Source organism: Aspergillus ambiguus (assembly GCF_047715705.1).
Source record: "Aspergillus ambiguus strain CBS 117.58 unplaced genomic scaffold BDV59scaffold_30, whole genome shotgun sequence".
NCBI classification, from domain to species: domain Eukaryota; kingdom Fungi; phylum Ascomycota; class Eurotiomycetes; order Eurotiales; family Aspergillaceae; genus Aspergillus; species Aspergillus ambiguus.
Window position 1 is genome coordinate 111,788 of NW_027395543.1, and position 25,433 is coordinate 137,220.

Sequence of the window (25,433 nt, forward strand, 5' to 3'; positions counted from 1 at the left end):
AGGGGATTGCATAAACGCCGTTAAAGAAATCCTTTGTCGATCTTTATCTTCCTAGATTTAGTTGGCCACTGGTCCTTTCATTCCTTATGCACACAGTGTATATATGAATGTCATTTAAATGCTTATGTGGGATACGTTAAAACATAATCTCAGATATAACTCAATTTGTAAAGCCCGATGTATTAATTCTAGCCATTAAGTAGTAGGATGAAGCTCTTATGCACTACTCCGGTCAGGTGTACATGGATACTTTAGTTGGCTAAGGAGAAATCCTAATATATAATAGATCAATGTCAGTTTTCTTTAGATATAGGCGAACTCTGCTAGCCGATATGGCTGTTATAGATGTGAGAATGCACTGTCAGGAAAAGTATTCATATAAAAGCTTAGTGAATGGAATACTGCATCATGACGGAATATGTTCTAGCCCTTCTCCCGCATGGTGCGATATAGGATGTCAAATATGGGCCCACCTCCACAGATTAACGGGGGTATATCGCAAATTTTTATACTTAGATACTCGTTGACAGACGTTGGCTGCTATATATGGACAAATAGGGGACACAATTTGTTGAGAAGTCAGTGCCGAATAGTAGTTGCATAATTGATGCCAGAAGAGAGACTGATAATTTTTTAGGTTATCCTTTAACAGTCAATATTTAAGCTTGTTTTTTTTAGGGTTTGAGTGGATTTTCCAGCTGACCTCAGTTACTGGCTATTTCAAGTTTGAACAGTCCCGTTTCACTGAAGTTGATGAATAATGAGCAGAACCTCCATCAATGGAGCAGATCAGAATTTTACCTCGGCAGACTCAATAAATATATAACCAACTTGCCCCCTTTCGCGTAAAGCCAATGATGGGGGAAATGCTTACTTTCCCCATACTTAGCAAAGCCCCATGCCTAACTTCAAAACGAGTTTGTTCTCGAGTAGTTTATGCCTAATAGTCATCATTCCCGTCATGGCGATAGGGAAGGCTACATGGGTATTTGGGAACGGGTTCTACACAGGTCCCTCGACGAAAGCCCACATAGTCATGGCTAGCTGGTCGCTTGTACCCCCAAGAGTGCCGGCAGATGCAGCAGTCGGATTAGCAGATGACGCAGTCTGGGTCTCAATTTGGATTGGTCTCTCATCTACAGCCGGAAACGATGATGCTAATTTATACCAGCCATTGTTGAACTGGTCCCCAGACCAGAACTCCCAGTATGACACGAAGCTTATAATTGAGATATGCGTATATAGTGCTAAATATTTGCCAGGGGCTGTTCTGCAAGCCCATTTGAGTGGTGTGTTGCTGCCAGCGCTTATACGCCAAGTAGGGCTCAACCATTCACTACCAAGCATATGACTTGTCCTACCAGTGCTAACACTATATTTTGCTTTGGTATAGGTGGGCAAACCCAACAATTGTATCTTACTGTGCCAGAAGGGACACAGATTGATTTCAAAGGTCTGGATCTATCTTCATTCTATTATTTAAGCGCCACAGACTCATATAACGTGCAGTTGTTGTCGACTCAAGCAAGGTTTTCCAGGCAGTGTCGATGGACGGAGACGTTGTTTCTGAAGAGAGCGACGGTAGATTTGAATGACGGATATCCGTATTGCGAGACTCCATACTAAAAACATAACTCAGATTTAGACGACAATCTCTTATACCTGTACTCTGCAGATGAATGCTATACGGGGCACGGAACTTGTGGAATCCTTGAAGGCTATAGTGAGAATTTTTGCGTCAAGCCCTATCTTGTTATCCAATGGCTTGCTAATTCGAAGGAAAAAGGCTATGAAAACATTACTATCTATTTAAACGACACAGACCAGCACTTCGGCAAGACGTTGGACCTGTATAGGGGCACTAATTCGACTGGCTTCACCACATCTGACGACGGAAAAACCTGGCATGCCGATGAAGTAATTATTGGGGTCGACAATCTTAGCAATTATTAGCAAACTAGTTGTTGGCCATCAATTTTCTGGTACTTATTACTTTATTTTACTTTGCTATATTTTATTTTATTTTATTTTATTCTTTTTCTTTCTCATATTACGTTTGAACTGTTCTCCAAATTGCTAAACTGCTAAATGAAATTCTAAGCCGCAAGCCACTGCAGTAGTCTCAATACCCTCAGAATTGTAGATAGCTAAGGCCATTCCCATCTTACGCGTAATTCATTACAGTGCATCCTCGTTCCCGGACGACGGGGCCTCATGGTCATCACAAAGAGGCGCCGCTGAATCCCACGATGCTAGGCTTAGTTGTTTGTCTCCAAATGGAGAAGAGGCAATAGCCAGTGTTGATTTTGGGGGAAAAAAAAAAAAAAAAAAGAAAGAAAGAAAGAAAGAAAGAAAGAAAGAAAGAAAAAGAAAAGAAGAAAAAAAAAAGAAAAAGGCCAGGGGGCTCGGAAAAATATGAAAATCGATCGTATTGACCCTCCTTGCGATAATCCATGAGTATATGATACATTTCTTCTGTATTAGCTAGTCTCCGTGAACTCTCGTCTTACCAAACTCATGATATCTCTGTTAACGTATTAGGTAGGTTCATATAAACATTGGTCAGATATGCCGATGTACGATTGGATGCCGAGGCCGTCTAAAGATCTATTCCCAGCTACGACTAATCCTAATATCGACAAGGAAAGAACCACATTCTCTGTTTTTATCAGGCTCTATAGCAATCATTCCACATATTTGTTCTGCGGTGCAGGACTCCTTAGGCACAAATGGAAAATAATGTGGTAGAAGAGGCATTCATACGGAGTCCGTATCATTCCTAGATACGACGGTTCAGGAACTTAACTCACTGTCAGGATGAAACTTGTTCTGATGCACAGAAACTTTTCACCTCTTAGAGTCAGATTCCACTTTGCGGGCAAGTCCGGGTACCCTTTCACGGAACCAGTTGCAGAAGCGGATGTCCCATTCATAAACCTTTGTAATACCACGTAGGCGTCAGGAAGTTACCTGGAGAAGTCCTGTTCGAGGACCGAGAGTGTATGAGTACATCTCCTGGTACAGGAGTAATCGACGGAGGAGAGTCATGGAACTCATGGAGAAAAGCGACTGAAGGAACACTCGTTGCCATAGAAGTACGAGTAGTGGGAGTCCCTGGAATAGCGACGCAGTACCAGTAATCATCCTATGGTTTCGATACTTGTTAGAATTCTGAATCCGAAAATAAACAACTGTCACATGGCAAAGACTTTTACCTGCAACCCTATGCAATTTTCCATGAGACCCGAGTTCCATCGCATGAATTCTATCACTGAGAAAGTACCGAACATTGCAGCAATCTCCTCACAGGACTCCCCGTCGGTTCTTTTGTAAAACGCGACACAATTTGATACAATTCCGGTTCCTGTAGGGGATGGAATTTTGGTCACTGTTGGCGGCATGGGCAACTCACCCGGGGAATAGGCCGCAACACAGTAGCAATAGCCCGGAATTAATCCTTTACATTCTGCACCAAGTACAGGATTCCATTTGTGGAGGTCTTCCTTTTTCAACAGGGGTATTTCTCGGAGAATATGGTCACATGTATCGCTCTGTCAGGGCGCAGTTAGCATAATGCCTGCAATCTCAAGGTAGATTGTGATCTCACCTCGACTGCTTTGTAAAAAGCTTGGCAATCTGTAGGAATTCCAGGTTGCGTGGGGCTTGCAGTTTCACTAGGGAAATCAGGCTCAGGGGCAGTGTGAAATGGTATTTCCATTGGTGGAGGAGTTGCTGGGGGAAAGCTGATGGAAAAGGTCGATGTCGGCCTGACTCCGACACACACCCACCAGCCGATCCATGGGTAGCGGCAGTCCTCTTTGAGAGCAGGGTTCCATTCAAGACTATAAGAGTTTATAAGTATTTCTATCATATAAGAAGGCAGAATTAACTTACAATTCCTCGAATGTCATCCAAGAGTTGTACCTGGTGTAAATGTTGTCGCAGTCGTCACCTGCCTTTACGAGGTGCCATCTGTTACAGTTCTTCGGTTGCCCTGACTGTGTCTTTGTTGGGGGCCGTGCAGTCTCGCTAGAAGACTTCGTTACATTCCACGAGGTAATTGGGTTGACAAACGTGTATGAGAAGTCCTTGGTCGCAGTGGATAGACCAGTCGTTAACACAGGGCCCGTATGCAACGAACGGCTAGTCATCAACTCGGGAGGCTCTGTTCTAGTCGGCGTAGTACTGGTCGTGGTAGTCACCATAGGGCCAACCCCGACACAGTACGATGTATCTATCCAGAAGTTGGAAAGACAGCCAGCTGAGACTGCAGGGTTCCAGAGATAAAAGTCATCCAGAGATATCCCAAACGCAACGTGGATTGACCAGCAAGAATCTCCCTTCTTGCCGGTATACCATTTGTTGCAGTTGGGAGCAGCTCCAGGAGTGGTCGGACGAGATGGTGCTATCTCCCAGGTGGTTGATGTCCCATGTGAGACATTGACCACTCCAAAGAGGAGGGTAAGAAGTCGGAAAAGTGCCATGCTTAAAAACATGCAATGTAGGGATGAGGTTGAAGAATGCAGGAGGTTGGAGACAAACAGTTAGGAGTAGTAGGAGATCCTTTTATATGTGCTGTTCAGGGTTTCTGGCAACTTCCTGTCTCCGTTCACCGTTAGTGAAGAACCTTGGATTTATCGGTTGTTCGTATGTTGAAGAATCATGACTGTACTGTTCACTGTGGATTTTTGAACTGTCTACTTGTGATTGGCGGTTGACCCGTGACTATTTCGGGATATGCCATAGTACGTACTGTAGTATATATGCCGTGTCCTGGGCCATCCTTGTGCCAAGAGCACGAAGGAAAACAGCCTCTAACCACTCCTCGCAATAGGAAAGCGACCAGCACCTCAGACTGCCACATTCTAGTAAATGGCTCCCGTAAGTTTGGATCTATGACTATAGCTGATACTCACCTGAGATATCACGCCACCAGTCGCTATTATCATATTCGCTCGTGGTACCATTCACAGTCCAAGGCCGTGGCTGTCTGGTAATTAAGATCCCCTCTAAACGATAGTCTTCGACGGAAGGTTATTTCGGGTTTCATAACCACTTAGGTTAGTTACATCGACAATCTACTGAGATAGATACGAATGAGCTAGCGAGGTTATTAGGCACTTTTATCAAAAGCGAGGTCCATGAGCTCAATACGAGTACTTGAAGAACTATTGCTAGGATCCGCCCTTCAGAGGAGCCCAGCCGGTCCAAATTCAAAGAGAAGCCACAAGAGGGAGCTAGTAACAAATCACAGTTCGGGTAAGCGACCCGATAGGTAGTATGATGGTAGTACATAAGAGCAACAAGTAATGTCAGTTACAGATTGACGGTTTAGTCATGGATTACTGCATTGATATACCTACAATTTCACCCAACAGTAAAGTTGCATTTTGCTTAACCCACTGGCAAAGTACATCATATCATTAAAGATTCACAGCCCAATTGACCACTACCTTAGACAGTGGGTTTAAGCGTGCTTGTGGAAGAAATCCAGAGCGGTACGGTATCCCCGCTCATACTCCTTGCGCACCTCCTCATCCTCCAGGTTAGAACGAGCCGCCATCCAGCCATGAATCTGAGTGGCGAAGGTCTCCACGTAGTTGGCGACTTTGAGGTTGGCGCCGAACGCCTCGACATCCTTGGGGACCTCATCCTTGGAAGCGAGGACAGCCATGGGAACAGTGACAGACTTGGCATCATCAGGTGCCAGCATGGCCGGGTGACATTGCACTGCGGCCTTGAAGATCTGGTTTTCTTTGCCAGAGGCCAGGCACGCGATCTTCCCGCCCCAGCAGTATCCGAGAATGGACCAGTCAAAGCGACCGCCAGGAGCGAGCTTGTTGGCCTCCTCGACAATCTTAGGGATCTTCGACAGTGTGTTCGGGGGAGCCGCCTTGGTCTGGAAGAAGTTGCCGAGGTTTTGCTTGTGTTCTTCGGTCTGGGGAGGGAACCAGGTGATGTCGGCGGGCTGACCCTCGAAGAAGTCGGGCATGAAGACGCGGTACTTTTTCTCATTGGAAGTGGATAGGATATCAGCTCCCTGGAGTGTCTGAGGGAAGAAGCCGAAGATGTCTGCGCGATGAATGGGTTTTAGCTGGTGATGATCGAGCGATGTAGGGAGGGTGCCACGCACCGTATATGACGAGGATGGCCTTGGTAGCGGATTCCGGACCGGTGACATCTATACAAGTTAAGATTAACTTCGGTAGCCTGAAATTTTGGATTACTTGCAAGTCTTTAGGCCATTGATGGTCTTGTATTCACCCTTGGGCTCGTAGCCCTTGGCGACGACGGGAGGGATGCTGCGAGGGTCAGTGTCGACGCCAAATCACCCCAAACGACCGCATGAACCAACGTACGAGCAGCAAGCCTTGCTAACACCAGACATATTGGAGGGTGAGCAAATGGAACGCAGTGGACGAAAGGTGGAGGCGGTACTGGGAGGTTTGACCGAGAAGAGGGGCCTTCGCAGAGGGATGGTCAGAAGCTGCCTGGAAAACATTGGTATAGGATTAGTGAATGAGGAAAAGAATGGACGCACAAGAAAGCAGTCAGCAAGAGGAAGCACAGGGTGAAGCAAGAATAGAAGGGGAAGAAGTAGAAGACGAAGAATATCGTCGTCGTTGATATGGACATTCGGGTGTTTTCATTTTCCGAACCCCCCGCCAACTACGTCATCGTCGGCATTTTCCCCGGGTAAGCGAACCGAAGCTATAGAGCTCGGTTACTTCACCATGTGGACGGGATGCCCGACCACAGACTGCTAATGACTATGTTCACGATTGGACAGGAGCAGTTTGTATCTTGCTTCGTAGCGTGAGTTGGATCTGTTGGGATGTGGAAAGGCTCCCTAGCATAGTTACTGACATGCCGCAGCTGCAGGGACGGCAAGCCAGTGACCAAAATGGGCAGCAAGACTGGATCTCTTATAGGCCAATGGGTAAAGAACGTATGGGTATCTCAAATAGATAAATCTACTGGTGAAAGACCATCTTGTTTGTCCTACGGGGAGACATCCCTGAGACATGACCAGTCACGCAATATATGCCTGGATTGACATCTTCCTGCCCGAACAACTTAAAGAGCGAGATTCCCGGGAATTAGCTGCTATACCGGTAGTCTCTTCAGCGTAATTGCTTTGCTATTTAGTCATGGGGCTTGTACAGCAACGTCAGAAATGGTATCAGATCCAGTGGTTTGCAGATGAAGATACGAAAGAAGACCGAAAGCTCATCCTGAAACTTGACGCATTAATTGTTCCCTATGCCTTCATTGCTTACTGGACAAAATATATTGACCAAGCAAACATCAGTGAGATTGATCAATTACTCTTTTTGTGGGGTGTACTAATATAGCAGATAATGCGTACGTCTCAGGTCTCTCAGATGACCTAAACCTTCACGGGAACGAGCTTGTCAATCTGCAGACGATATACACGGTTGGAGCAGTCGTTGGACAAGTTCCCTTTGCGTATCTCTTTACCCGCCTTCCCATGTCATGGCTTATTCCCTTCATGGACGTTGCGTGGGGAATCTTCACACTGCTACAATACCGCGTGACTTCCTACCATGAGATGATGGCTTATCGATTCTTAGTCGGCTGGTTTGAGGTATTGCTTAGAGTTCTCTTAGAATTGGAGATAGTAATCCCTGACGAGTACAGGCAGCTTTCTTCCCCGGAATGCATTACATCTTCGGTAAAAATTTCCCCAGTATGTTTAACTGGAGCTAATATCTCAGGCGCTTGGTATCGCGGTGACGAAATTGCCCGTCGTGGGGGCTGTTTTTATGTTGGTCTCACCTTGGGAACCCTGACAGCAAGCTTAATCCAGGCAAGCACTTCAGCACGCCTGGACGGAATAAATGGCCTGGCTGGTTGGCGTTGGATGTATATCATCTGCGCAATAATAACAATCCCAATCGGCCTCCTCGGTTACTTCATACTCCCCGGAACACCCGACAAACCAAACAAACTTGTGCTAAATCAACAGGATGTCGAACTATCCAAGGCGCGGCTGGCGCGTCACGGTCACGCGAATGATGCAAATGACAAGACAACTGGTCGATTCTCAGTACAAACATTGCTGGATATCCTTCTCAATGGGCGATTTTGGGCTCTTCTCCTACTGGATATCTTTTTCTGGAATGGCAGCGTCAACACAACGACGGGAGGCTATCTTCTGTGGCTAAAAAGCCTTCGTCGATTTTCTACCTCTCGACTCAACGAGCTAGCAGCAATATCTCCAGCATTGGGTATCTTCTACACCATTTTTGTTTGTTTTGCGTCGGATTTGGTGCTCGGGCCAGCATGGGCCATTACCATGGCACATGTCTGGAACATTATAGGACTAGTTATATTGGTCATTTGGGAGGTCCCGGAATCTGCGCTGTGGTTTGCCTTCCAGACCACCTATTCTGCCGTTGCCATGTCCAGCGTGCTATATGGGTGGGTCAATACGCAGCTGCGCTCCTCACCAGTCCAGCGATCGGTGACGCTCGTGGCCATTAACATGATTGCGCAGTCAACGACAGCATGGACCCCACTACTCGTATTCAAGACGGTGGAGGGGCCCCGATTCACAAAGGGATACTCCTTTGTTCTGGCGAATGCTATTTGCCTGATCGCATTGGCACATGCGATCAGCTACTTCTCGAAGGAGTACGTCACCTACTCGGCTCTCTTGTTTTAAAAGCTGACATTTCAAAGGAAAGACCAGTCTGAGACGAGCGATAGGAGTGATGTGGAGTCTGGACGCATTGTGATTGGCAAGTAGAGGTCCATTTGAATGTTGCAATGCATCACATTGCCCAGTGATCAACACGTACGGCACCGTTCGCCGTGATGTTTCGCATAATATATTGAATATATACCACTCATAACGCCATCTGGACCAAAAATGAACACGCACGATTCATGTCTCCACCAGACGCGAATCATACCCACTACAGCCGTTGTCATAAGAGCGAACGATATACTACTCGATAATAGTTGCGCTTGATGCGGGGTTAATGGCGAATGAATCCCCTTGAAGATGTAGGGCGATAAATTATCGCACGCCATTGTTCTATGTTTACGCGATGAGGATGGTTGATGGCGATATGCGGGGTTCCTCGAGCGAGATAATTAGCTAGGCTTATATCTGGTCTACCGCCCTCGCATCTTCTGATGTAGACTTGAGACATAGCAGATACCTTCTTATCAACAATGGGCGACATTGGTGGCGATCGCAATGCCAATGACAGAAGCCATGGCGAAAGGAAGCAGATCCTTCTCAATGCTTTCGATATGTATACAATCGGCCACTTAAGCACTGGTCAATGGAAGGTAAATTCTTTAACGAAGTATTTTACATTGAAGGAACTAATAAGATTAATTAGAACCCCAAAGATAAGTCTTCCACGAAGGGGAAGCTAGAATATTGGATTGAACTGGCAAAGCTACTAGAGCGGGGCGGCATCAATGCATTGTTCCTGGCAGATACGTACGGGGGATATGATACCTACCAGGGGAAACTGGACGAATGTATTCGGAGAGCTGCCCAGTGGCCTGTAGCAGACCCGACTATTGTATGACTATCGCTTGAGCGCTGTGTTCAGTCCATGCTGATGTTATTGGTAGCCCATCTCTGCTATGGCTGCTGTGACCAAGAATCTGGCATTCGGCATCACGGCATCAACATCCTTTGAACCCCCCTTTCTTCTTGCTAAACGCTTCTCGACTCTGGACCATCTGACCAACGGCCGTATTGGTTGGAATATTGTCACCTCATGGAAAAAGAGCGCGTTCAAAGCAATAGGACTGGACACACCTATTGAGCATGATGAGCGATATCGCCAGGCGGACGAGTACCTTCGCGTGGTATACAAGTAGGCTTGTCCTTATCATCCAGCCAACGTGGATTCTGACAATCTAGGCTGTGGGAAGCCTCTTGGGCACCAGATGCACTCTGCGCAGACCCCGTAACGGACACATACATTGATCCAGACAAAGTACGCCAGATCAATCATGCAGGGAAGTACTTCTCACTGAACACTCGACACATTGTTGACCCATCGCCACAACGCACTCCCTTCCTCTTCCAGGCGGGGACATCTGCAGCTGGGTCGAGTTTCGCGGCAAACCACGCGGAGGCCATCTTCGTGTCTAGCCACTCCCCAGCCGTGTTACGGCCCAAGATCGACAACATTCGGAAACTCGCAGCGGATCAGGGACGTGATCCCCACTCAATCAAGTTCTTTGCCACCTTTACTCCCATCATTGGGCGGACAGATGAGGAAGCGCGCGAAAAGCACGAGGAGGTAAAAAAGTACGCTTCTGTCATCGGCGGGTTGGTACTCATGAGTGGATGGACGGGGATTGATGTCTCGCGGATTCCGATCGATCAGGACATCACGGCAGCAGATTCCCTCGAGGCGCATAAGGTGACCAGTTTGTTGGATTCGTTCACTACGACTAGCGAAGACATCCCAAAGTGGACACCCAGGGTCGTTGCCGAGAAGGCAGCTATTGGTGGCCTGGGCCCTGTGGCTATTGGCAGTCCCCAGAAGGTTGCGGATGAAATGGAGAGGTGGATTCGTGAGGCGGACCTGGATGGTTTCAACATTGGCTATGTCACGACCCCAGGTACTTTTGAAGAGGTGGTGGATTTACTGGTGCCGGAGCTGCGCCGACGGGGGATCTATGCTGAAGCCGGTGAGGAGGCCTTGACTGCGCGCGAGAAGGTATATGGAAAGGGTCAAAAGGAGTTGCGGGCAGACCACCCTGGAAGTCGGTATAAGTACAATGTTTATACTGAGGATGCTGATTAAAAATTTACCTATGTCCCGATAGCAACAGTTAGCGTTTTATAAAGCGACTCGCACTTTGGGTGAACGCATATAATCTGAAGACGCCCGCTACTGCTGGGAGTTCAACGAACAATTTCAACGAGATCACTGTGCAGCCGCCTGCAGGGGCTTATGTCCTCTGCTTGGAGAAGTGGCGTACTTTGGCAAATCATATTCGACTGGATGAGGATGATCATGTCCTGGTTGAGATAGCTACTGGAAGAGCTAAAGATAAATCGATACGGATGCCCACTCCCCATTATTCCTTCAACCGAGTTTAAATCAGCTCTTAAAGTTTGAAGATATAGCTTCTACTTGGAACGAATTGTTTTGTGCTCTCTCGGCTGCCAATACAGAAAATATATCATGTGCAATACATGCTCTGTGGCAGCGTGCGATTACCTGGGGCCAGATATTTATAATACACAAGGCTAGTCACGCCCCCTGGTGGTTGGATAAGAAACAAAATAGTCCAAATGTTGTAGGGCAAAAAGGAGGGTGAAAATTCTCCAAGAACGAATTGCCCAAGAAGGCTAGAATAATGCGAGATTGTAGGCATCAAACATCCGGACAACCCCGTGTGACCATGTAAACGTAGCTCCCTAATCCCATTGCCTAATCTCTATATGGCTATCGACAGGTGTTGCCTATCATATACCCAGTTCGCTGCTGATCATGATCATGGCCTCGTTACCGTGGAAGAACACTCAGTTAAGCTCGCAGCCACAACGCCTTCCCTAACACCGCCCAACACCACAGCCGTGCATCCACACTGTTTGATGACTCTCGAGCCTCCTTGCCCGAGGATCCATGTCGAAGACAGAATCAAACCCCAGACTGCTTATTTACACCTGCAGTCCAGCCCAGGCTATCTGCAGGTCTGTCCCATGCTGTCATGCATGCGTGAGGCCAATATTTAGTGAAGGCGAATAGGTGGGTTTGCACTGGCTTGTGTCTTTCTTCCTGTCCGAGGGACAATACGAGCTGACAGGATTCCCCCCGTATTGAGACGGTATCATGTCTCTAGCCATCTAGGCTTTTCGCCGAGAAGAACGCAAAAGGCACATGACACGGGAGTTAAATAACGGATTATTTCTATCATTATTCGTGGGAAGTCAAGTAGGCATTGGCATCAACAGAATTGCTCGGACTACATGCGCCCGTCTGCGTGGCTCAAGGCACGCACCCACGCCCTCAGCAGCGCCCAACACCCATGTTTAACCGCCGACTCCCGCTAGCGAGGCCCGAAGACCGGGATTTGACCTGTTCTGTACGGAGTGCATACCTAGTGCGTACATGGATGGAATGGACTCCGTTCCTACCATAATTCTGGTCGCGATAGGTCTGAACGAGGCCCCAAGTTCCCTTGGTCTCGCAGGCAAATTACTTTAGGCCGCAAAGGTATTTTTTTTTTTGAAACGGTGGACTTGGGTTCGGTTAACTAGCCGTGCTGCGTGATCGAAACCTTGCAGGATACAGCAGACAGGGAACAAATCGGCTTCAAACCGTGGGCGTCGAGAACGAGAGACAGGTTCTCGGTCTGATCGGATGAATAAGCTGCGGTCTGGTTTCGTTTGGAATTGAATTGGATTAGGGGAACAAACAATGGGAATTTCAGTTTGGGCTAATCCCAACCATCGAGAATGATGATGGTAGTGTTCCGTAAGAGTCAAAGTTTATGGTTATGGCTATGAATTTGGGAGTACACTGTGGATTTCATTATTTTTACCAGATTCGACGGCGCGCGGGAACGTGTATTTTACTCCCCGCCCCAGCGGACAAAATTGAAAAAGATCAAAACCATTCCGCGCAGGTTTTAGGCCCCAAACTAAAGAATTAGCAGGCAATATTAGCAAACAACAGGAGGTTCGTTCGGTGCGGCGGCCGTGCCAAAAAGGCATTTTCCACGACCGGATTGGGATAGGAGGTATTTTTGGGGACACCATCCGGAACTGATGGAATGAGGGCCGTGGGGTATGAGTGAATCTCCTGGTTCTCAACAAGAGCTTGGAAGAAAGGAGAGACTCAACGGCATACTCCGAGTACAACGTTGATGGTTGCCAGGAGGAGCTGTCACCGTGGCCGCCACCGATCGGCCCTCGTCGACTCCCCACTGACACCGACAGAATGGATGGTGCGGCGGTGGGCCGGGAGAGAACGGAGGTTTATTTTTTTTGTTCGACATGAGGAGAGGGTGCCTCCGTATGCCGGACCCATACTACGATCTAGTAATGAAGTAGTGATGTATCACCTGACCGATCACCACTGCCGAAGCAGTCTATTGCCTGTTTGGGCGAGACATGAACGAGGTTATTGGCCGGAAGAAACGGATGAGATGGAAGTGCTCCAATCATGGGGATCGTTGTGTCTCCTTGCATGACAGCGGACAGTTTTCTTTGACAGAAACAACTCATTCCGTACTCGTACCTGGGGTGGACATGAACGGGACCATGGTTCAGTACAAATCGTTAGTGCTCGAGTCAGTCGCATTCGGAGAACGATGTCCAGGATGCTGTAGTCTAGGGCCCAAAAACTAGGGAGTGAGGAGAGGGGGGAAAGCGAAGTAAAGTGAGAAAAAGAAAACATAATGAACAAAGAAAAAGAATACCATACCAGACGAAAACCGACGAAAACCGACGCTGCAGGCAGACCAGCCAGGAAACACTCCGTGGGTCCGCATGCAGATGGTCTCTCCAGACCAGCGGACAGTGCAGCCAACCATCCGCGGAAGAAAGGAAGTGAAACCTAAATGCTCACCTCTCGCTTGTGAGTGCCCGGAATAAGAGCGGCCAGATGGTCTCGTATTAAGGGAGTTCTGCCAGGGTACTGATTGGTGCCGGGAGGAATGCGAATGGCACAGACTCATCCATACAGACGGTATCAATTGGTACAGTGCGAAGATGACCCGGGGCAGGTCGCGTGGAGGGAACGGAACTAGACTGGGTGGATTGAGGCGAACCAGGGACCGTTTGCCTGCACGGAGGAATGGTTCTTGGAGCCTCCGGGTATCAGATTGTTCTGAGTATTATTGTGATTACTATTATTTTCTGAGACCGATCAAGAATGGAATGCCCCCCCTCCCCGTTATTACCGTTGCCATCTATCCAGACTGATTTTATTTGCGATCTGTCATGCATCGGAGACGCAAGGAGAGAGAAAAGTCTTCCCTACGAGACCCGAGTGGATTAATCGCTTGTTTACCCCTTTCTGGGCTGCCTGGAACCAATCCCACTTTTTATTGCTTTTTTTTTTTTGGCCTTTCCTTTTTTTTTGCCCCCGGCCATCCGTGATGAGATGAATTAGTTCCATCGTCGATTGGACTGACTTGGACTGAGGCTGAAAGTTCTCGTCGGTCACAGTATAGAAAATAAGGAGGGAAAACAAACTGTAGTCTTGGAACGCTTTTTTCTGCTTTTTTTTTTCTTTTTCCCAGGCGTCGATCAACTCGATCGTCCACATTACGGAGCTGGTAAGCTTATTCTCTGCTCCACCAACAGGGAAAACACGCAGCTGTGCATTCCCTGCTGGGTCGGGAAGACCGATCGGCGAGATTGCTCTCCACCGGGGGAAGTTCCCTGAAACTCACAATAAATGTTTCTTTTTCTTCTCGAGCAGGGGAGGCCGGGGCAGTTCGTCGCTCCGGTTAATCTCAGCATCATTCAGCTGGTCTAGAGGTCGCTAGGACGGGAACAGGAAAGATACCGACGACAGTTAAGCGAAGGATCAGGAGACATCCGGTGATGATTCATGGCGACCGGCCAGTGGAAAACACCACACACCCCTGATGACCGTGGATACGGCCGAAAGGTGGAACTTGGGCCTCTTGAGCCCTGTCAACCACGTTGCTGATGATCAGTCGGGAGGGACGATTGACGTTGGTTCCATTCTAGTCGAATTATTGGGCCAGGATGTTGACTTTCTTTTTATAGTTCGGGTGGGAGATACACTGGAGGAAGGGGTGTCTGGCGATAGCAGCGTGAGCAGTTGGAGAATTCCATATGAATCCTGTAGACTGAAACTCGGTGAATCTCCTGCTCTTGACATTCTCGCCTGCCAGGGCCCGAATAAGGAGCAAGACTCAGTATCATGGCCCATACCGAGGCCCTGCTCTTAATACCAAGTGATACCGATCCTGATGGAGGGAGATTCTGCACGCTGATTGGTCCTAAGCCCGAAGCTTTACTAGACTCAATTGCGACTAGTGGGAATGGGTATTTTATCGAGGATTTTTTTCCCTTATTTATTCTGGGGGAGTTGGGGTGCTGCTCGTTGCGTTGAGGATTCAGAACAGGCCAGGTCGATGAGTCGATGGAGAATTGAGAGAGACGCACAATCCACGATCCCATTCCAACCCGGTTTTCCTTGCCTGCTAATTGCTGCCCACCCCCCGGCCCCGATTCTACAAATTCTGATAATTGACTCGTATCCATACCATACGGTACGCATCCCCCCCCCGCGCTGGCCAGACCGGTCTGGCTCTGGTTCCATTCCTGGAGAGTTTCTTTCTTATTCTGCCAGTTCCCTGGATATACAATCATCGATCTTCTGTTTCTTCCATCTTTTCATACATCTATCTCGCCCTTTCTTTCCTGCTCTCCTTGGTGGCTCTATGGACTGTTTCTGACGCGTCTGTTGTGATAGCCAGACCGTCATGCCTCATCTCTAACTCTTCAGCTTGCCGTCTATTCTCTTTATCTGCTGATCCCTCTTCGGCATCACCGTCGATCTTCAGGATATGTCTTGCTAGTGATCCACGAGTGGAACGTTTCAAACCTCATCAACTCTCCCCCAAGAGTCTCCTCTGTAGCTGGATACCTCTCTCTCCTTCGCTCTTCCCTGATCCGTGCTTCTTATCCCTCTTGTGATCGCTGATCTGCGATTCATTGCCCCTCCTGGATCCTCCAGACATCTCTGGAGGTCGATTCTGGGCGCTCGGAAACGACTCGATCTCGTTTCCTCCCGTTCATCCATCCTCGGTGGACACGGCTGATCTGTTTCCTCCGCCGTCGGGCTTTTCGCGTGAGACTGCCGCCAACCTGGCTGCCCTTGCAGTTCCTCCTCCGGGCATGGGGACAGCGCTGGATGCGCTGAACGCCCCGCAGCCGCCGTTGAACTCGCGTCGATCGGGTGCCCCGTCGCTGCCCAGCTTCGAGCTTCCTGTACCGAACTTCTTAGGAGCCAGCGCAGCGTCGGTGAAGTATCCGACTTCCTCCAATTCCCATCCACCGACCAACCCCAGCGTGAGCAGTCTGCTGACGCCGCCGGCGACCTCGCAGACTGGTGAATCGCCGTCGTTGGGTTCTGTCGCCACAACCACTGCGGTATCTGTGTCGCCGGATCTGGCTTCATCATACGCGCCCTACTGGCAGCAGCAGCAGCAGCAGCAGCCACAGCACTCGGCGCAGAATTCCTACATCTCTCGACAGCCGTGGAACCCCGGTCTCAATAATCCCTCCTATCCATCGCGCGATCCTTTTTCTCCCTCGCTGACCCCTCTCCCCCGCAATCCAACGACCTCCCCTCCCGGCACGGAGGCCCTCCCCCAGCCTTACGACATGAATCAGCTTCCACCTTTCCAGCAGTCCCTCCCTGTCTCCGCCGCCAGTCTGCCCTCCAATCCGCAGCATCATGCAATGGCGCATGCCATGCTGACGGCTCAGCACACGCCTACTCCCGCCGCCCACTCCGCCCACTCAGGTGGCCCAGCACCCCCCGCTCCCCTCCCCTCGAACGATCCCTACATGGCAAAGTCGTCTTCCGCGCCCGCCTACGGCAGCATGCAACCGCTCGCCAGCCCATCCGGGGGCGGCTACTCGGCCGCCGCATACCCAGGCAGCGGCGCAGGAGGCGCTCTCCATCCACCCGGCCGCGTGGCATCTAACCCGCATCCCTCACCACATCTAAACTACCAACGGCAGCCGTGGCCATCGTACTCGCTGCCGGCCATGACCGGTCCCGTGCGCACCAACGTGCACAACCCCAACAGTCCAATGTCGCTGGTCGGCAACCTGCAGCCTGGTCTCATGCCAGAGTTCAATAGCGGCTACGTCGCGAGCATGCAACATCTGTACTCCCACCCGGGTCATGGTGGACCGGGTCCGACCAACGACCGGCCCTTCAAGTGTGATCAGTGCCCGCAGAGTTTCAATCGGAACCATGATCTGAAGCGCCATAAGCGGATCCACCTGTCCGTAAAGCCGTTCCCGTGCACACACTGTGATAAGAGCTTCTCGCGCAAGGACGCGTTGAAGGTGAGCATTTCCATCGATATTCGTGAAAGATATTGATAGTGTGCTAATGCTCTCGGCCAGAGACATATTCTCGTCAAGGGATGCGGCAAAGACGTGGACGCATCGAAGCAAGAGCGTGGCGTCAAGGAAGAGGACAAGGACCTCGAGACGAACGGGCTACGCTGATGCAGCCAGCGGCCTTGTTTTTTACTCTAAATTTGATTCTGAGCGACTGATCCGATGATTCATCTGGCGTTCTGCGACGGACCGGTGTTCTGTTGTGTTCGATTTGTTTTGCACGAGGTATATGTATTTGAGGGACGGACTGTATGGAGAATGGACGGGCTCGGACTTTTCATTTCATCACTCTTATTTCTCTTTCTGATTCTTTCCTGTGAATGGTTGGCATTGCTCGATGTATGTACACGTATGTATGGAAGTAGAGGCGTTCATATAGTGATTGAGGGTTGGATTATATGATTAAAGCCCGGCAGTAAACAGTATAGCATAATGCAAGGGGTATGAGAATACTAGATAATAAACGAAACGCAGCACGCTCCCACGCGATGGAAACTATGGGGATTTCGCGAGATATTCATCCACCAGCCCGCGATAATCCTCCATGCCATACGGCTCAAACCACTTCATCGCCCCCTTGCGCCGAATATCCAGCCCAAGGTCCGTGAGCAGCATATCAATATACGGCAGAGCATCAAACACGAAGTCCGGATTCCGCTTGCCGAATCCACCCGGGTAGCGATGCACCCCGAACTGCGAGTGCAGCGCCGTCTCCCAGAGGAGGTCAACGTCGGTGCTCTCGTCCGTGTTCGATAGCGCCGCCTTTACTCCGTCGGGACACGTCTCGCGCGGCGTCGGCGTCAGCTTCTCGCCAAAGTACGCGGCAATCCACAACGCCTGCGCCTGCGCCACCATCGTCGTGTTGATCGTCATCGTGATGCCCATGAACGCGATCGACCGCGACGACGCCAGCCCCGGCGGCACCATGAACCGCGCCAGGCGGAAGGGGTGGCGTGCTGTCGCGGGAGCATTGTCGGTCAGCGGCGCGTACGGCGACGGGTTGGCCGGTGTGGGCTGGTCGACCAGGCGCGGGAAGCGACGCAGGATTTCCGTGTCGGCGGCCTTGGTCAGTTCCTCAGGGAGGGAATCGGGGGCCCATGGGAATCCGAGCGTGGTGTCTAACGAGGCCGGGCGGAACTCGATGTTTGGTGTCGCCTGCCAGCCCGTCGCGCAGATGAGCGCGTCGGAGCCCAGCGGAGTATCGGAGGCGGAGGCGAGATGCACGTTATGGTCTGACAGATGGGAGATTTGGTCGATATGGATGCGCACCTTACCGTCCTTAACGAGGTCAAAGAAGTTGGTCGGGTAGTTGAGAATGCTCAGGCCGGAGGCAATCCAGAACGGCGAGATCCACGGTTTCAACTTCGCCGTTTCCGGATGGGCATCGTAGGAATTCAGCTGGATCACATCGTTGGCTAGCACGGACCAGAAGCTGTCGACGACTTTACGGCCGACCCAGGTGTTATGCAGAAAGCCGCGCGGGCCCGTGTTGGTATCGGCATCGCCCCAGATGCAGGGACTGAAGAAGGTGAGAAATCGTGTCGTCACGAGCTTCTCCAGCCACTTCTTCAGCGGTGTCACATACGGCGGCGCCATCCAGCAGGGGCCGTGGCCGTTCTCACGGATCACCCAGTCCACGTGTGCACCCGCAGTCGCGGCCGCGTACACGGCGTCCCACGCGGACTTGGTGACGCCGAAGACAGTGATGCGCTTACCGGGCTGCAACAGGGCATCCTGGTACTGCAACAGGTCGCGGCAGTGAAAGAGCGGGGCGTTAAAGGCCTCCTCGCCAGTAAAGCTAGGTAGGAAGGGCTGAGAAGTGATGCCCGTGCAGACGATGAGCTTCTTGCTGTGGATAGTGCTGTCGCCTGCGGGCGAGGAAATGCTAAGCGTCCAGGTGTCGTCGTCGTTACGGTCAGCGATGCGCACTTTCGTGTTCAGTCGCAGGTACTGCGTTAGATCGAAATGTTCCAGAAATTTCTCCATGTACTGCTGGATGACCGAGCCCGGGATGTGCTCGCCCTCCTGCACGCCGAACGAGTCATCCATGGGGAAATCGCTGAACTCGTAGGTACCACGCATATTGTTGGATTTGAGCCCGCTGTATAGCCGATGTTTGGCCCAGACGCCGCCGACGGACGAGGCCGACTCGAGCAGGAGGATAGAGGCCGAGGGGTGCACCTGGTGGTAGGTTTTGAGGGCGGCCAGACCACTCCATCCTGCGATAGTTAGCTGGATTGCTTACCAACGTATGTATGCTATTGGAGGACGCTGAGAAGTTGGCTGTATTGGGGATGCATACCTGCCCCGATCACCGTCACGTCGACCGACTCCATGATTGAAAGCTCCCGATGATGTTGCAAGGATTCTGTAAAAAAAGTAAAGTGGTGCAGGAATGAAAAAGCGGAGTGGAAACCGCCGTCAACGCATTATATAAGTAAATCACGATCATCCAGCCTTCGAAGGGGAGCAATCAAACCCCATGCTGATCCCTTTCGGTCTGGCCAAGGCGGTTGGACATGTTTAAGCGCACTGTCACTGGCCAGGAGTTGTTTTAGTTCTAGTCGTACAACAGATGTTCCTGCTGGCGGCAAACGAAATACACTAGAAACAACAGGAATGACAGGGCGTGGGACTTCCGCCGACAACGCAACTCTGGTACACGACATTCCGGCGCAGCTAGGGACGGATTCCCCTAGCGAGACCCACTATCGGGGAAGTCGGGAGACATCAGTGTGGACTGATTTGACCAGAAACCACCGAATGGGTCATGGACAGGTCGAGCAGCGTTGTTCGACAGCCGGTACGGAGCATTTGTGGGCACCTTCAGAGTGGAACTGGTGGCCCGTAATAACCTAAATGCCCGACTCCATATTGGCTGGCCATGTGGCCGTTGTTTCAGCCAGGGAACTAGTGGCTGTCATTATTTCCTGCCATTTTAGTCGTAAAGATCCCCGATAACTTTCTGCAAGTGTGATAGATACATCGGATGTGCATTGTAGCGGTTTGGACAGATAGAGGTCGAGCATGGACTGTTGTGTACATCATGCATGTGAAGAGCAATGAGGACATCATGGGTTGAGTTAGAGTTGACATACGTATTCCCCCTTGTTCTATCTATCAATTGGGCCATCAGATATCATGTTGATGTTCATGCGGTTGCCTCCAGGCCGGTCTTTGCGCCTCTTCCACGGAGGCAAAATCTCTGCCGAAATGAGGTTCCTCAACGACTGGCCCCTTTCTCCTGTGCTGATCCTCCTATATAGAGTAAAGTTCGTCAGGACGATGGGGACGAACGGGCCAGGTCCTCCCGTCAAAGCCCTGGCGAGCCAACGATCCGGCTTTTGCTACGGCTCCACCGACACCAACGGCCAGGACGATAACCATCATTCCGGCCTAATATTAGCTCGCAGATTACCTGTACGCATTCCCGCGGACGGTCCCAAGGACGTAGTTATCGGTCGGATAGGCCTGTGCCGTGTCATCGACTCCATCTTCCTGCTTGGGGCCAAAGCCAGAACGATTTTACGTATAAAAAAAGATGGGCTGACTCTTTGGCTCTTCCGTGGATGGCTCGGGGAGTTTATCTTCTTCATCCTTTGCTTGTCTTGACGTTCTTTCTCACTTGATCTCTTTCCTTTCTTTACCCCTTCTCTATTAAAATCTTATCACCTTCGTTTCCTCTCCCGTTCTTCCAATTCTCTGTAACCATTCCTATCTTTATTCCATGCGGATCAAGATTTGATCATGGCTGGCGGAGATGATTTCACCATTGAGGCCTTCACCCTGCTGGGGATTGCCATTGTGGCCATTGGTATCCGTGTCGTCGCTCGTTGGATGACGGCTGGTCCCAAGAACTTCCAGCTCGATGACTTATTGATGCCCTTAGCGGGAGTATGCTCTTCCATCCTGTTGGCTGGACGCACCCGAGCTAACCAATGTAGGTGGTGTATGGCCTGGAAACAGGGGCCGCTTACTGCGTCGGTGCTTGGTGGCACGGTCTCGCCAACAATTCCATGACCGATGAACAGCGCGCCTCTCTCTCCCCGGACTCGCTGGAGTACCAGCTAAGGGTGGGTGGCTCCAAGACCCAGGTGTTGGGATGGTCGCTGTACACAACGCTGTTGTGGCTACTGAAGGCCTGTATGGCTATTTTCTATTCACGACTGACGTACGCTCACGTTCCTACTGCGCGGTTATGGTGGTCACTAATTGAGAACAGCGCCGGCCTGATGAACATGCGCATCCGCGTAAAAATCGCATATGCCTTCATTGGTGCCACATATATCGCCGTCATTCTCTCCATCCTCCTCGGTTGTCGACCCATGAGCAAAAACTGGCAGATCTACCCCAACCCTGGTAACTACTGTCAACCGGCGGTGTCGCATATCGATGTCTATGTCACTGTGGTCCTGAACGTCGCCACGGATCTGTACCTGATTACTATCCCGACTCCGGTGCGCACATCCCATCAGAGCCCGTGAACAGTACAACCGACTAACTGCCGATAGATGCTTTTCAAAGCCCGCCTCCCTTGGCGCGAAAAGTGCGAACTCCTCATTCTCTTCAGTGGCGGTATCTTCGTCATGGCCGCCGGTATCCTCCGCTGTGTGCTGATCGTCACCGTATGTCCTCGCTCATTAACCGAAAGCCTGTCCAGTGGAATTGACGAAAACTAGGCCGGTGCCAACGGCGCCTCCCAGGCCGGTAGCTGGGCCTGTCGCGAAACATTCGTGGCAGTCATCATTGGCAACGCCCCCATGATCTACCCACTATTCCGACGCGTGGCCAAACGCGCCGGGTGGTACATGACCAACATGACCACCGGCAAGGGATCGAACTCCCAGAGCTATCCGCTCTCCGAGGGCGACCAATCGATGATGCACAGCAAGCGGCGCAAGTTCCGCCACCCGCTGTCTATCCCTGACACCCAGTGGCATACCATCAGCGACGAGCAGATGATCCTCCCGGGGAATAACCGGCAACAACCGCCGACCTGTACGGCAGACTGGGACAGTCAGAGCCAGCGTAGCCAAGACGGCATCAAAGTAGTGCATGAGACGATAGTGCAGAGCGCGATGAAGGATCGGCGGTATTAACTTTCTTTCCTTGTTTCACTGTTCCTCATTCATACCATAGACGCGCATAGTCTACGTACCCCATAGTAAATAAAAATTGGGATAAGATAAATTAAACTGCCCGTATTTCGACTTGATTTCGCACTATAATTTTGGTTCCCCTGACAGGAACCTTGGATGGAGGCCGATGATGGACCAGGTGGGTCGGACGTACCGCCGTTAATTAAACACATAAAATGATCGCTAAATAAAAGCAAATAACGAACGCCACCGCTCTCTTGGCTCTGTGGATGAAAAAGCAAGTTTGTTCCAGTCGTGGTTACTTGATTTCTCATCAGAGGCAGCTTGGCCGAGGGTATCTCTGACCGTGAGTAACAACGTTTAGTATCGGTTGTGCTCTTTGCGGATCTCCATCACGTCGTTATCAGCCACAAAGATCGTGTCCTTCTTCAATGACGCTGTAACGGGCCTTCGCTGCTGGAAAATGGCGGTCAACTCCTCCAGTGTGCGTTTCGATGTCTCCACGAACAAGAAGTATATCACGATCACCTCCAAGGTGTCCCAGAAAATGAACAGGAAGTAGTATTTCCATCCGGCACCGGTGAATGCGATACCTGTCACAAACGTATTATAGAACGAGGCGATGTTCACGAAGAACTAGCCCGGGTTAGTATCGGATAGCCCGGAAGGACAAGATCAAGATACAAAGCCACATACGTTGTTCATTCCCATCCCCTTCGCTCGGCTCTCGTAGCGTAGACACTCCACCGGATACATCGCTTGATTTGGTGTCCAGCCGGCGCTATACACAAAGCCGAAGATGAAGATCATGGCGATTTGGGCGCGCGCCACAAGACCGCTCTTCGCGATGGCCGTGCCTTCCGCGTCGATCACCACATTCGTCGCATTCAGTGCAGCCACAATCGTGAATAGGACAACAATGATACTCGTCGACACGAGCAATTGTGGCCGACGTCCAACACGGTCTGTGATGAGCGCCCCAAACACTGCTCCAATGAACTGCACCACATTCTGCAGTCCTTGCAACATCAAGCGTGTGTCGTTGTTCTGGATGCCGGCGCCAGCGAGCATCTGTGGGTAGTAATACGACACGGGCCCGTTGCCGGACCATTGTCCAAAGAATGCTGGTCCTGGTTAGCACAATATATGTAGCACGAGAGTTGAGCGAATGGCTCACCCATGAATAACACCAGCATCGAGCGATATCGGACCTCACGGCTGTTGAAAAGCTCACGATAATCCCACCAGCGCTTATCGGATCCAACGTTAGAGATATCCTCCACCATCTCACGATACTCGAGCCGCACGATTGGGGCATTGCGGTCACCATCGCCGTGGTAGTTTGCAAGGACCTGGATGGCGGCTTCATGTCTGTCCTGTGAAATGAGCCAACGGGGAGACTGGCAGCCGTCAGATATATGGCTAAGGCTGTGAATTGTGCGGTGTGAACAGTACCTCTGGAATGGTGAAACAGAAAAGCAAGACAAGCCCTGAAAACACCATCTGCAGCCATACCGGGATCCTCCAGCTCATGGTCCCGTCAATGAAGCTCGTCCGCCATGGGATGAATGTCCCAGGAATACCGCCGCCGAACCAGAGTACATTGTACAACCCCGTCATGGCACCACGGTACGCTGGATGGGCCATCTCTGAGACGTAGGATGGACCGGCAGTGGCGGAGGTTGCGACGCCAAAGCCTAGGAGGAATCGACCACCCATGAAAGCGCCGATATTGTTGCACGTAGCTTGGATAATTGTTCCAACGATGATGAACAGTGCACCCAGCGCCATCCCGACCCGACGGCCTGTCCATAGTTTAGCCCATCACGCATTAACGATAAGCGAGGGGGAGAAGAGATGGACCTCGGAAATCAGTGAATGGCCCGGCACAGAATGAGCCCACGATATTGCCAATAGTGTAGATGGCGTACACAATTCCTGTCTCCGGGGTGCCCTTGTCAGGGTCGAAGCCGAAATATTCCCGATACTGGGGGTAACTATTGATCGAGCCCATGAGGGAGCCGTCGTAGCCATTGATGCAGGAGTTCAGCATTGCGACAGCGATGCACCAATACAGCTATCTTCTGGTCAGCCAAAATTCTTTATTAGCAAAGTTAGCTTGATACAGGTGAGCAACGCACCTTGAACATACTCTTGCTCAGCAGCCTGGGCTTCTGTTGCAACATGGCCACCGCCAGTGCGGCGTTATTGACTCCGTGGAGGCGGCCATCATCGCTGAAAGAGGAGGAAGGATCTCGTCCTTCACCCATGGCTATACTTTTACAAAATCAAAGAAGTAATGACTGTCTGTAGGCCAGGACTGACGTCGTCCGCGAGATCGTTCGTGACGGGGATGGCAAATCGGCCATGGATATATACAACGCGGTTCAACCCCAGACAGAAAGGCAGACACCCGACCGGGATAATAAAGACTAGATTCAAGAATCCACCGATGATTGTGAGACCGATCCTGTCGCATGGCATCAAGCCAATAGGACGCCACACAATACAATGGAAGAGGGATTATTTCCATGCAGCCACCACGAGTCCCCCTCAGCCCTGGCTGGAACGGGGTAAGCAGCAACCCCGCCGGTAGTTTCCCCCGCCCCAAAACGGGCAAGGAGAGGGGTCTGGCCATACCATATCTGACCAAACTCCGGGGTACGTTGGCCTTGGCTGGAGCTGGTGCGACAGGGCCGGACCGTCTGGTGCAGGGCATTGGAGGTGAAGATGCGGAGAAAGACTAGCAGTTTGGGTTATTTTTTCTAATCCATTCCACACGGCCAAGGAGTCCCGTTGTTACGGAGAATCACACTCATGCCATCGTGTCCTTGACATCAAAGAAGCATTTAATGACGAAGGTTCCTCTTGTGGGGAGAGAACCACGAGTAACCAAGGTCTTCTTTTCTTTCCGGGGGACGGACCGAGATACCGTCGACCCGTACTGGGGGTCTTGAGAGTTTCACACCTCGGAGTAAACGACCAGGACTCCGGAAGAACTCTCAGACTGGGATTTACCGTTCATCCGGGGAGAGGGGGAGGGTGAAAATGGTGTTCTACGTTGTCGCTGGACTGGAAGGCCATTGTCGTCTGTATCATGATAGGTGCAATTCAGCCACAAATTTCCCCGGGCACGCATGCCGGCTTCGGTACGAGTTCTATGACGGGGATTATCGACAAGTTGGGGAATGTTTGGTCAT

The 25,433-nt window shown here is 50.7% G+C and overlaps 9 protein-coding genes across 9 annotated transcripts; 4 read left to right on the top strand and 5 right to left on the bottom strand.

Annotated features, from left to right (window-relative positions):
* Positions 1 to 3,805: 3,805 nt before the first annotated feature.
* Positions 3,806 to 4,293, top strand: BDV59DRAFT_183897 (uncharacterized protein). Its single transcript, XM_073690610.1, has 2 exons — positions 3,806 to 3,842; positions 3,895 to 4,293. Exon 2 carries the CDS (start codon positions 3,934 to 3,936, stop codon positions 4,285 to 4,287), a length of 354 nt encoding a protein of 117 aa, XP_073545437.1. The 5' UTR covers positions 3,806 to 3,842; positions 3,895 to 3,933; the 3' UTR covers positions 4,288 to 4,293.
* Positions 4,294 to 5,040: 747 nt separating this feature from the next.
* BDV59DRAFT_89451 (dienelactone hydrolase family protein) lies at positions 5,041 to 6,585 on the bottom strand. Its single transcript, XM_073697291.1, has 6 exons — positions 6,542 to 6,585; positions 6,360 to 6,487; positions 6,232 to 6,302; positions 6,134 to 6,181; positions 5,364 to 6,072; positions 5,041 to 5,300 (listed from the first exon to the last, which is right to left on the bottom strand). The coding sequence occupies exons 2-5, from the start codon at positions 6,386 to 6,388 to the stop codon at positions 5,468 to 5,470; spliced, it is 753 nt and encodes a 250-aa protein (XP_073545438.1). The 5' UTR covers positions 6,389 to 6,487; positions 6,542 to 6,585; the 3' UTR covers positions 5,041 to 5,300; positions 5,364 to 5,467.
* A 537-nt stretch (positions 6,586 to 7,122) lies between these two features.
* Positions 7,123 to 8,762, top strand: BDV59DRAFT_209613 (putative MFS transporter Seo1; the record flags this gene model as incomplete). The annotated part of the gene is made up of 5 exons (XM_073695425.1): positions 7,123 to 7,311; positions 7,359 to 7,609; positions 7,663 to 7,696; positions 7,740 to 8,682; positions 8,717 to 8,762. Exons 1-5 carry the CDS (start codon positions 7,152 to 7,154, stop codon positions 8,760 to 8,762), a joined length of 1,434 nt encoding a protein of 477 aa, XP_073545439.1. The 5' UTR covers positions 7,123 to 7,151.
* Positions 8,763 to 13,282: 4,520 nt separating this feature from the next.
* BDV59DRAFT_89614 (uncharacterized protein) lies at positions 13,283 to 13,876 on the bottom strand. The gene has a single exon (XM_073697294.1). The coding sequence runs from the start codon at positions 13,690 to 13,692 to the stop codon at positions 13,360 to 13,362; it is 333 nt and encodes a 110-aa protein (XP_073545440.1). The 5' UTR covers positions 13,693 to 13,876; the 3' UTR covers positions 13,283 to 13,359.
* A 561-nt stretch (positions 13,877 to 14,437) lies between these two features.
* BDV59DRAFT_89567 (uncharacterized protein) lies at positions 14,438 to 15,628 on the bottom strand. The gene is made up of 2 exons (XM_073697293.1): positions 14,529 to 15,628; positions 14,438 to 14,463 (listed from the first exon to the last, which is right to left on the bottom strand). Exon 1 carries the CDS (start codon positions 15,362 to 15,364, stop codon positions 14,750 to 14,752), a length of 615 nt encoding a protein of 204 aa, XP_073545441.1. The 5' UTR covers positions 15,365 to 15,628; the 3' UTR covers positions 14,438 to 14,463; positions 14,529 to 14,749.
* Positions 15,629 to 15,678: 50 nt separating this feature from the next.
* On the top strand, positions 15,679 to 17,436 carry BDV59DRAFT_89496 (putative C2H2 finger domain protein). The gene is made up of 2 exons (XM_073697292.1): positions 15,679 to 17,077; positions 17,138 to 17,436. Exons 1-2 carry the CDS (start codon positions 15,893 to 15,895, stop codon positions 17,240 to 17,242), a joined length of 1,290 nt encoding a protein of 429 aa, XP_073545442.1. The 5' UTR covers positions 15,679 to 15,892; the 3' UTR covers positions 17,243 to 17,436.
* A 193-nt stretch (positions 17,437 to 17,629) lies between these two features.
* BDV59DRAFT_204158 (flavin-binding monooxygenase-like protein) lies at positions 17,630 to 19,470 on the bottom strand (the record flags this gene model as incomplete). The annotated part of the gene is made up of 2 exons (XM_073694396.1): positions 17,630 to 19,353; positions 19,437 to 19,470. 2 exons carry the CDS (start codon positions 19,468 to 19,470, stop codon positions 17,630 to 17,632), a joined length of 1,758 nt encoding a protein of 585 aa, XP_073545443.1.
* A 965-nt stretch (positions 19,471 to 20,435) lies between these two features.
* BDV59DRAFT_183967 (uncharacterized protein) lies at positions 20,436 to 22,313 on the top strand. The gene is made up of 5 exons (XM_073690611.1): positions 20,436 to 21,028; positions 21,079 to 21,305; positions 21,357 to 21,591; positions 21,646 to 21,759; positions 21,814 to 22,313. The coding sequence occupies exons 1-5, from the start codon at positions 20,882 to 20,884 to the stop codon at positions 22,231 to 22,233; spliced, it is 1,143 nt and encodes a 380-aa protein (XP_073545444.1). The 5' UTR covers positions 20,436 to 20,881; the 3' UTR covers positions 22,234 to 22,313.
* Positions 22,314 to 22,593: 280 nt separating this feature from the next.
* Positions 22,594 to 24,503, bottom strand: BDV59DRAFT_209617 (putative MFS lactose permease; the record flags this gene model as incomplete). Its single annotated transcript, XM_073695426.1, has 6 exons — positions 22,594 to 22,869; positions 22,930 to 23,357; positions 23,411 to 23,609; positions 23,689 to 24,038; positions 24,097 to 24,310; positions 24,375 to 24,503. The coding sequence occupies 6 exons, from the start codon at positions 24,501 to 24,503 to the stop codon at positions 22,594 to 22,596; spliced, it is 1,596 nt and encodes a 531-aa protein (XP_073545445.1).
* Positions 24,504 to 25,433: the final 930 nt, after the last annotated feature.

Excerpts from the sequence above, each read along its gene's own strand:
- BDV59DRAFT_183967 (XM_073690611.1), top strand. The coding sequence starts at position 20,882 with ATGGCTGGCGGAGATGATTTCACCATTGAGGCCTTCACCCTGCTGGGG. Across the intron at positions 21,029-21,078 it reads TATTGATGCCCTTAGCGGGA|GTGGTGTATGGCCTGGAAAC; the intron begins GTATGCTCTTCC and ends TAACCAATGTAG. Across the intron at positions 21,760-21,813 it reads GCTGTGTGCTGATCGTCACC|GCCGGTGCCAACGGCGCCTC; the intron begins GTATGTCCTCGC and ends GACGAAAACTAG.
- BDV59DRAFT_89614 (XM_073697294.1), bottom strand. The coding sequence starts at position 13,692 with ATGAGTCTGTGCCATTCGCATTCCTCCCGGCACCAATCAGTACCCTGG.
- BDV59DRAFT_89496 (XM_073697292.1), top strand. The coding sequence starts at position 15,893 with ATGGGGACAGCGCTGGATGCGCTGAACGCCCCGCAGCCGCCGTTGAAC. Across the intron at positions 17,078-17,137 it reads CGCGCAAGGACGCGTTGAAG|AGACATATTCTCGTCAAGGG; the intron begins GTGAGCATTTCC and ends GCTCTCGGCCAG.
- BDV59DRAFT_89451 (XM_073697291.1), bottom strand. The coding sequence starts at position 6,388 with ATGTCTGGTGTTAGCAAGGCTTGCTGCTC. Across the intron at positions 6,182-6,231 it reads CATCAATGGCCTAAAGACTT|ATGTCACCGGTCCGGAATCC; the intron begins GCAAGTAATCCA and ends TAACTTGTATAG. Across the intron at positions 6,073-6,133 it reads GGCCATCCTCGTCATATACG|ACATCTTCGGCTTCTTCCCT; the intron begins GTGCGTGGCACC and ends TTCATCGCGCAG.
- BDV59DRAFT_183897 (XM_073690610.1), top strand. The coding sequence starts at position 3,934 with ATGTTGTCGCAGTCGTCACCTGCCTTTACGAGGTGCCATCTGTTACAG.
- BDV59DRAFT_89567 (XM_073697293.1), bottom strand. The coding sequence starts at position 15,364 with ATGATTGTATATCCAGGGAACTGGCAGAATAAGAAAGAAACTCTCCAG.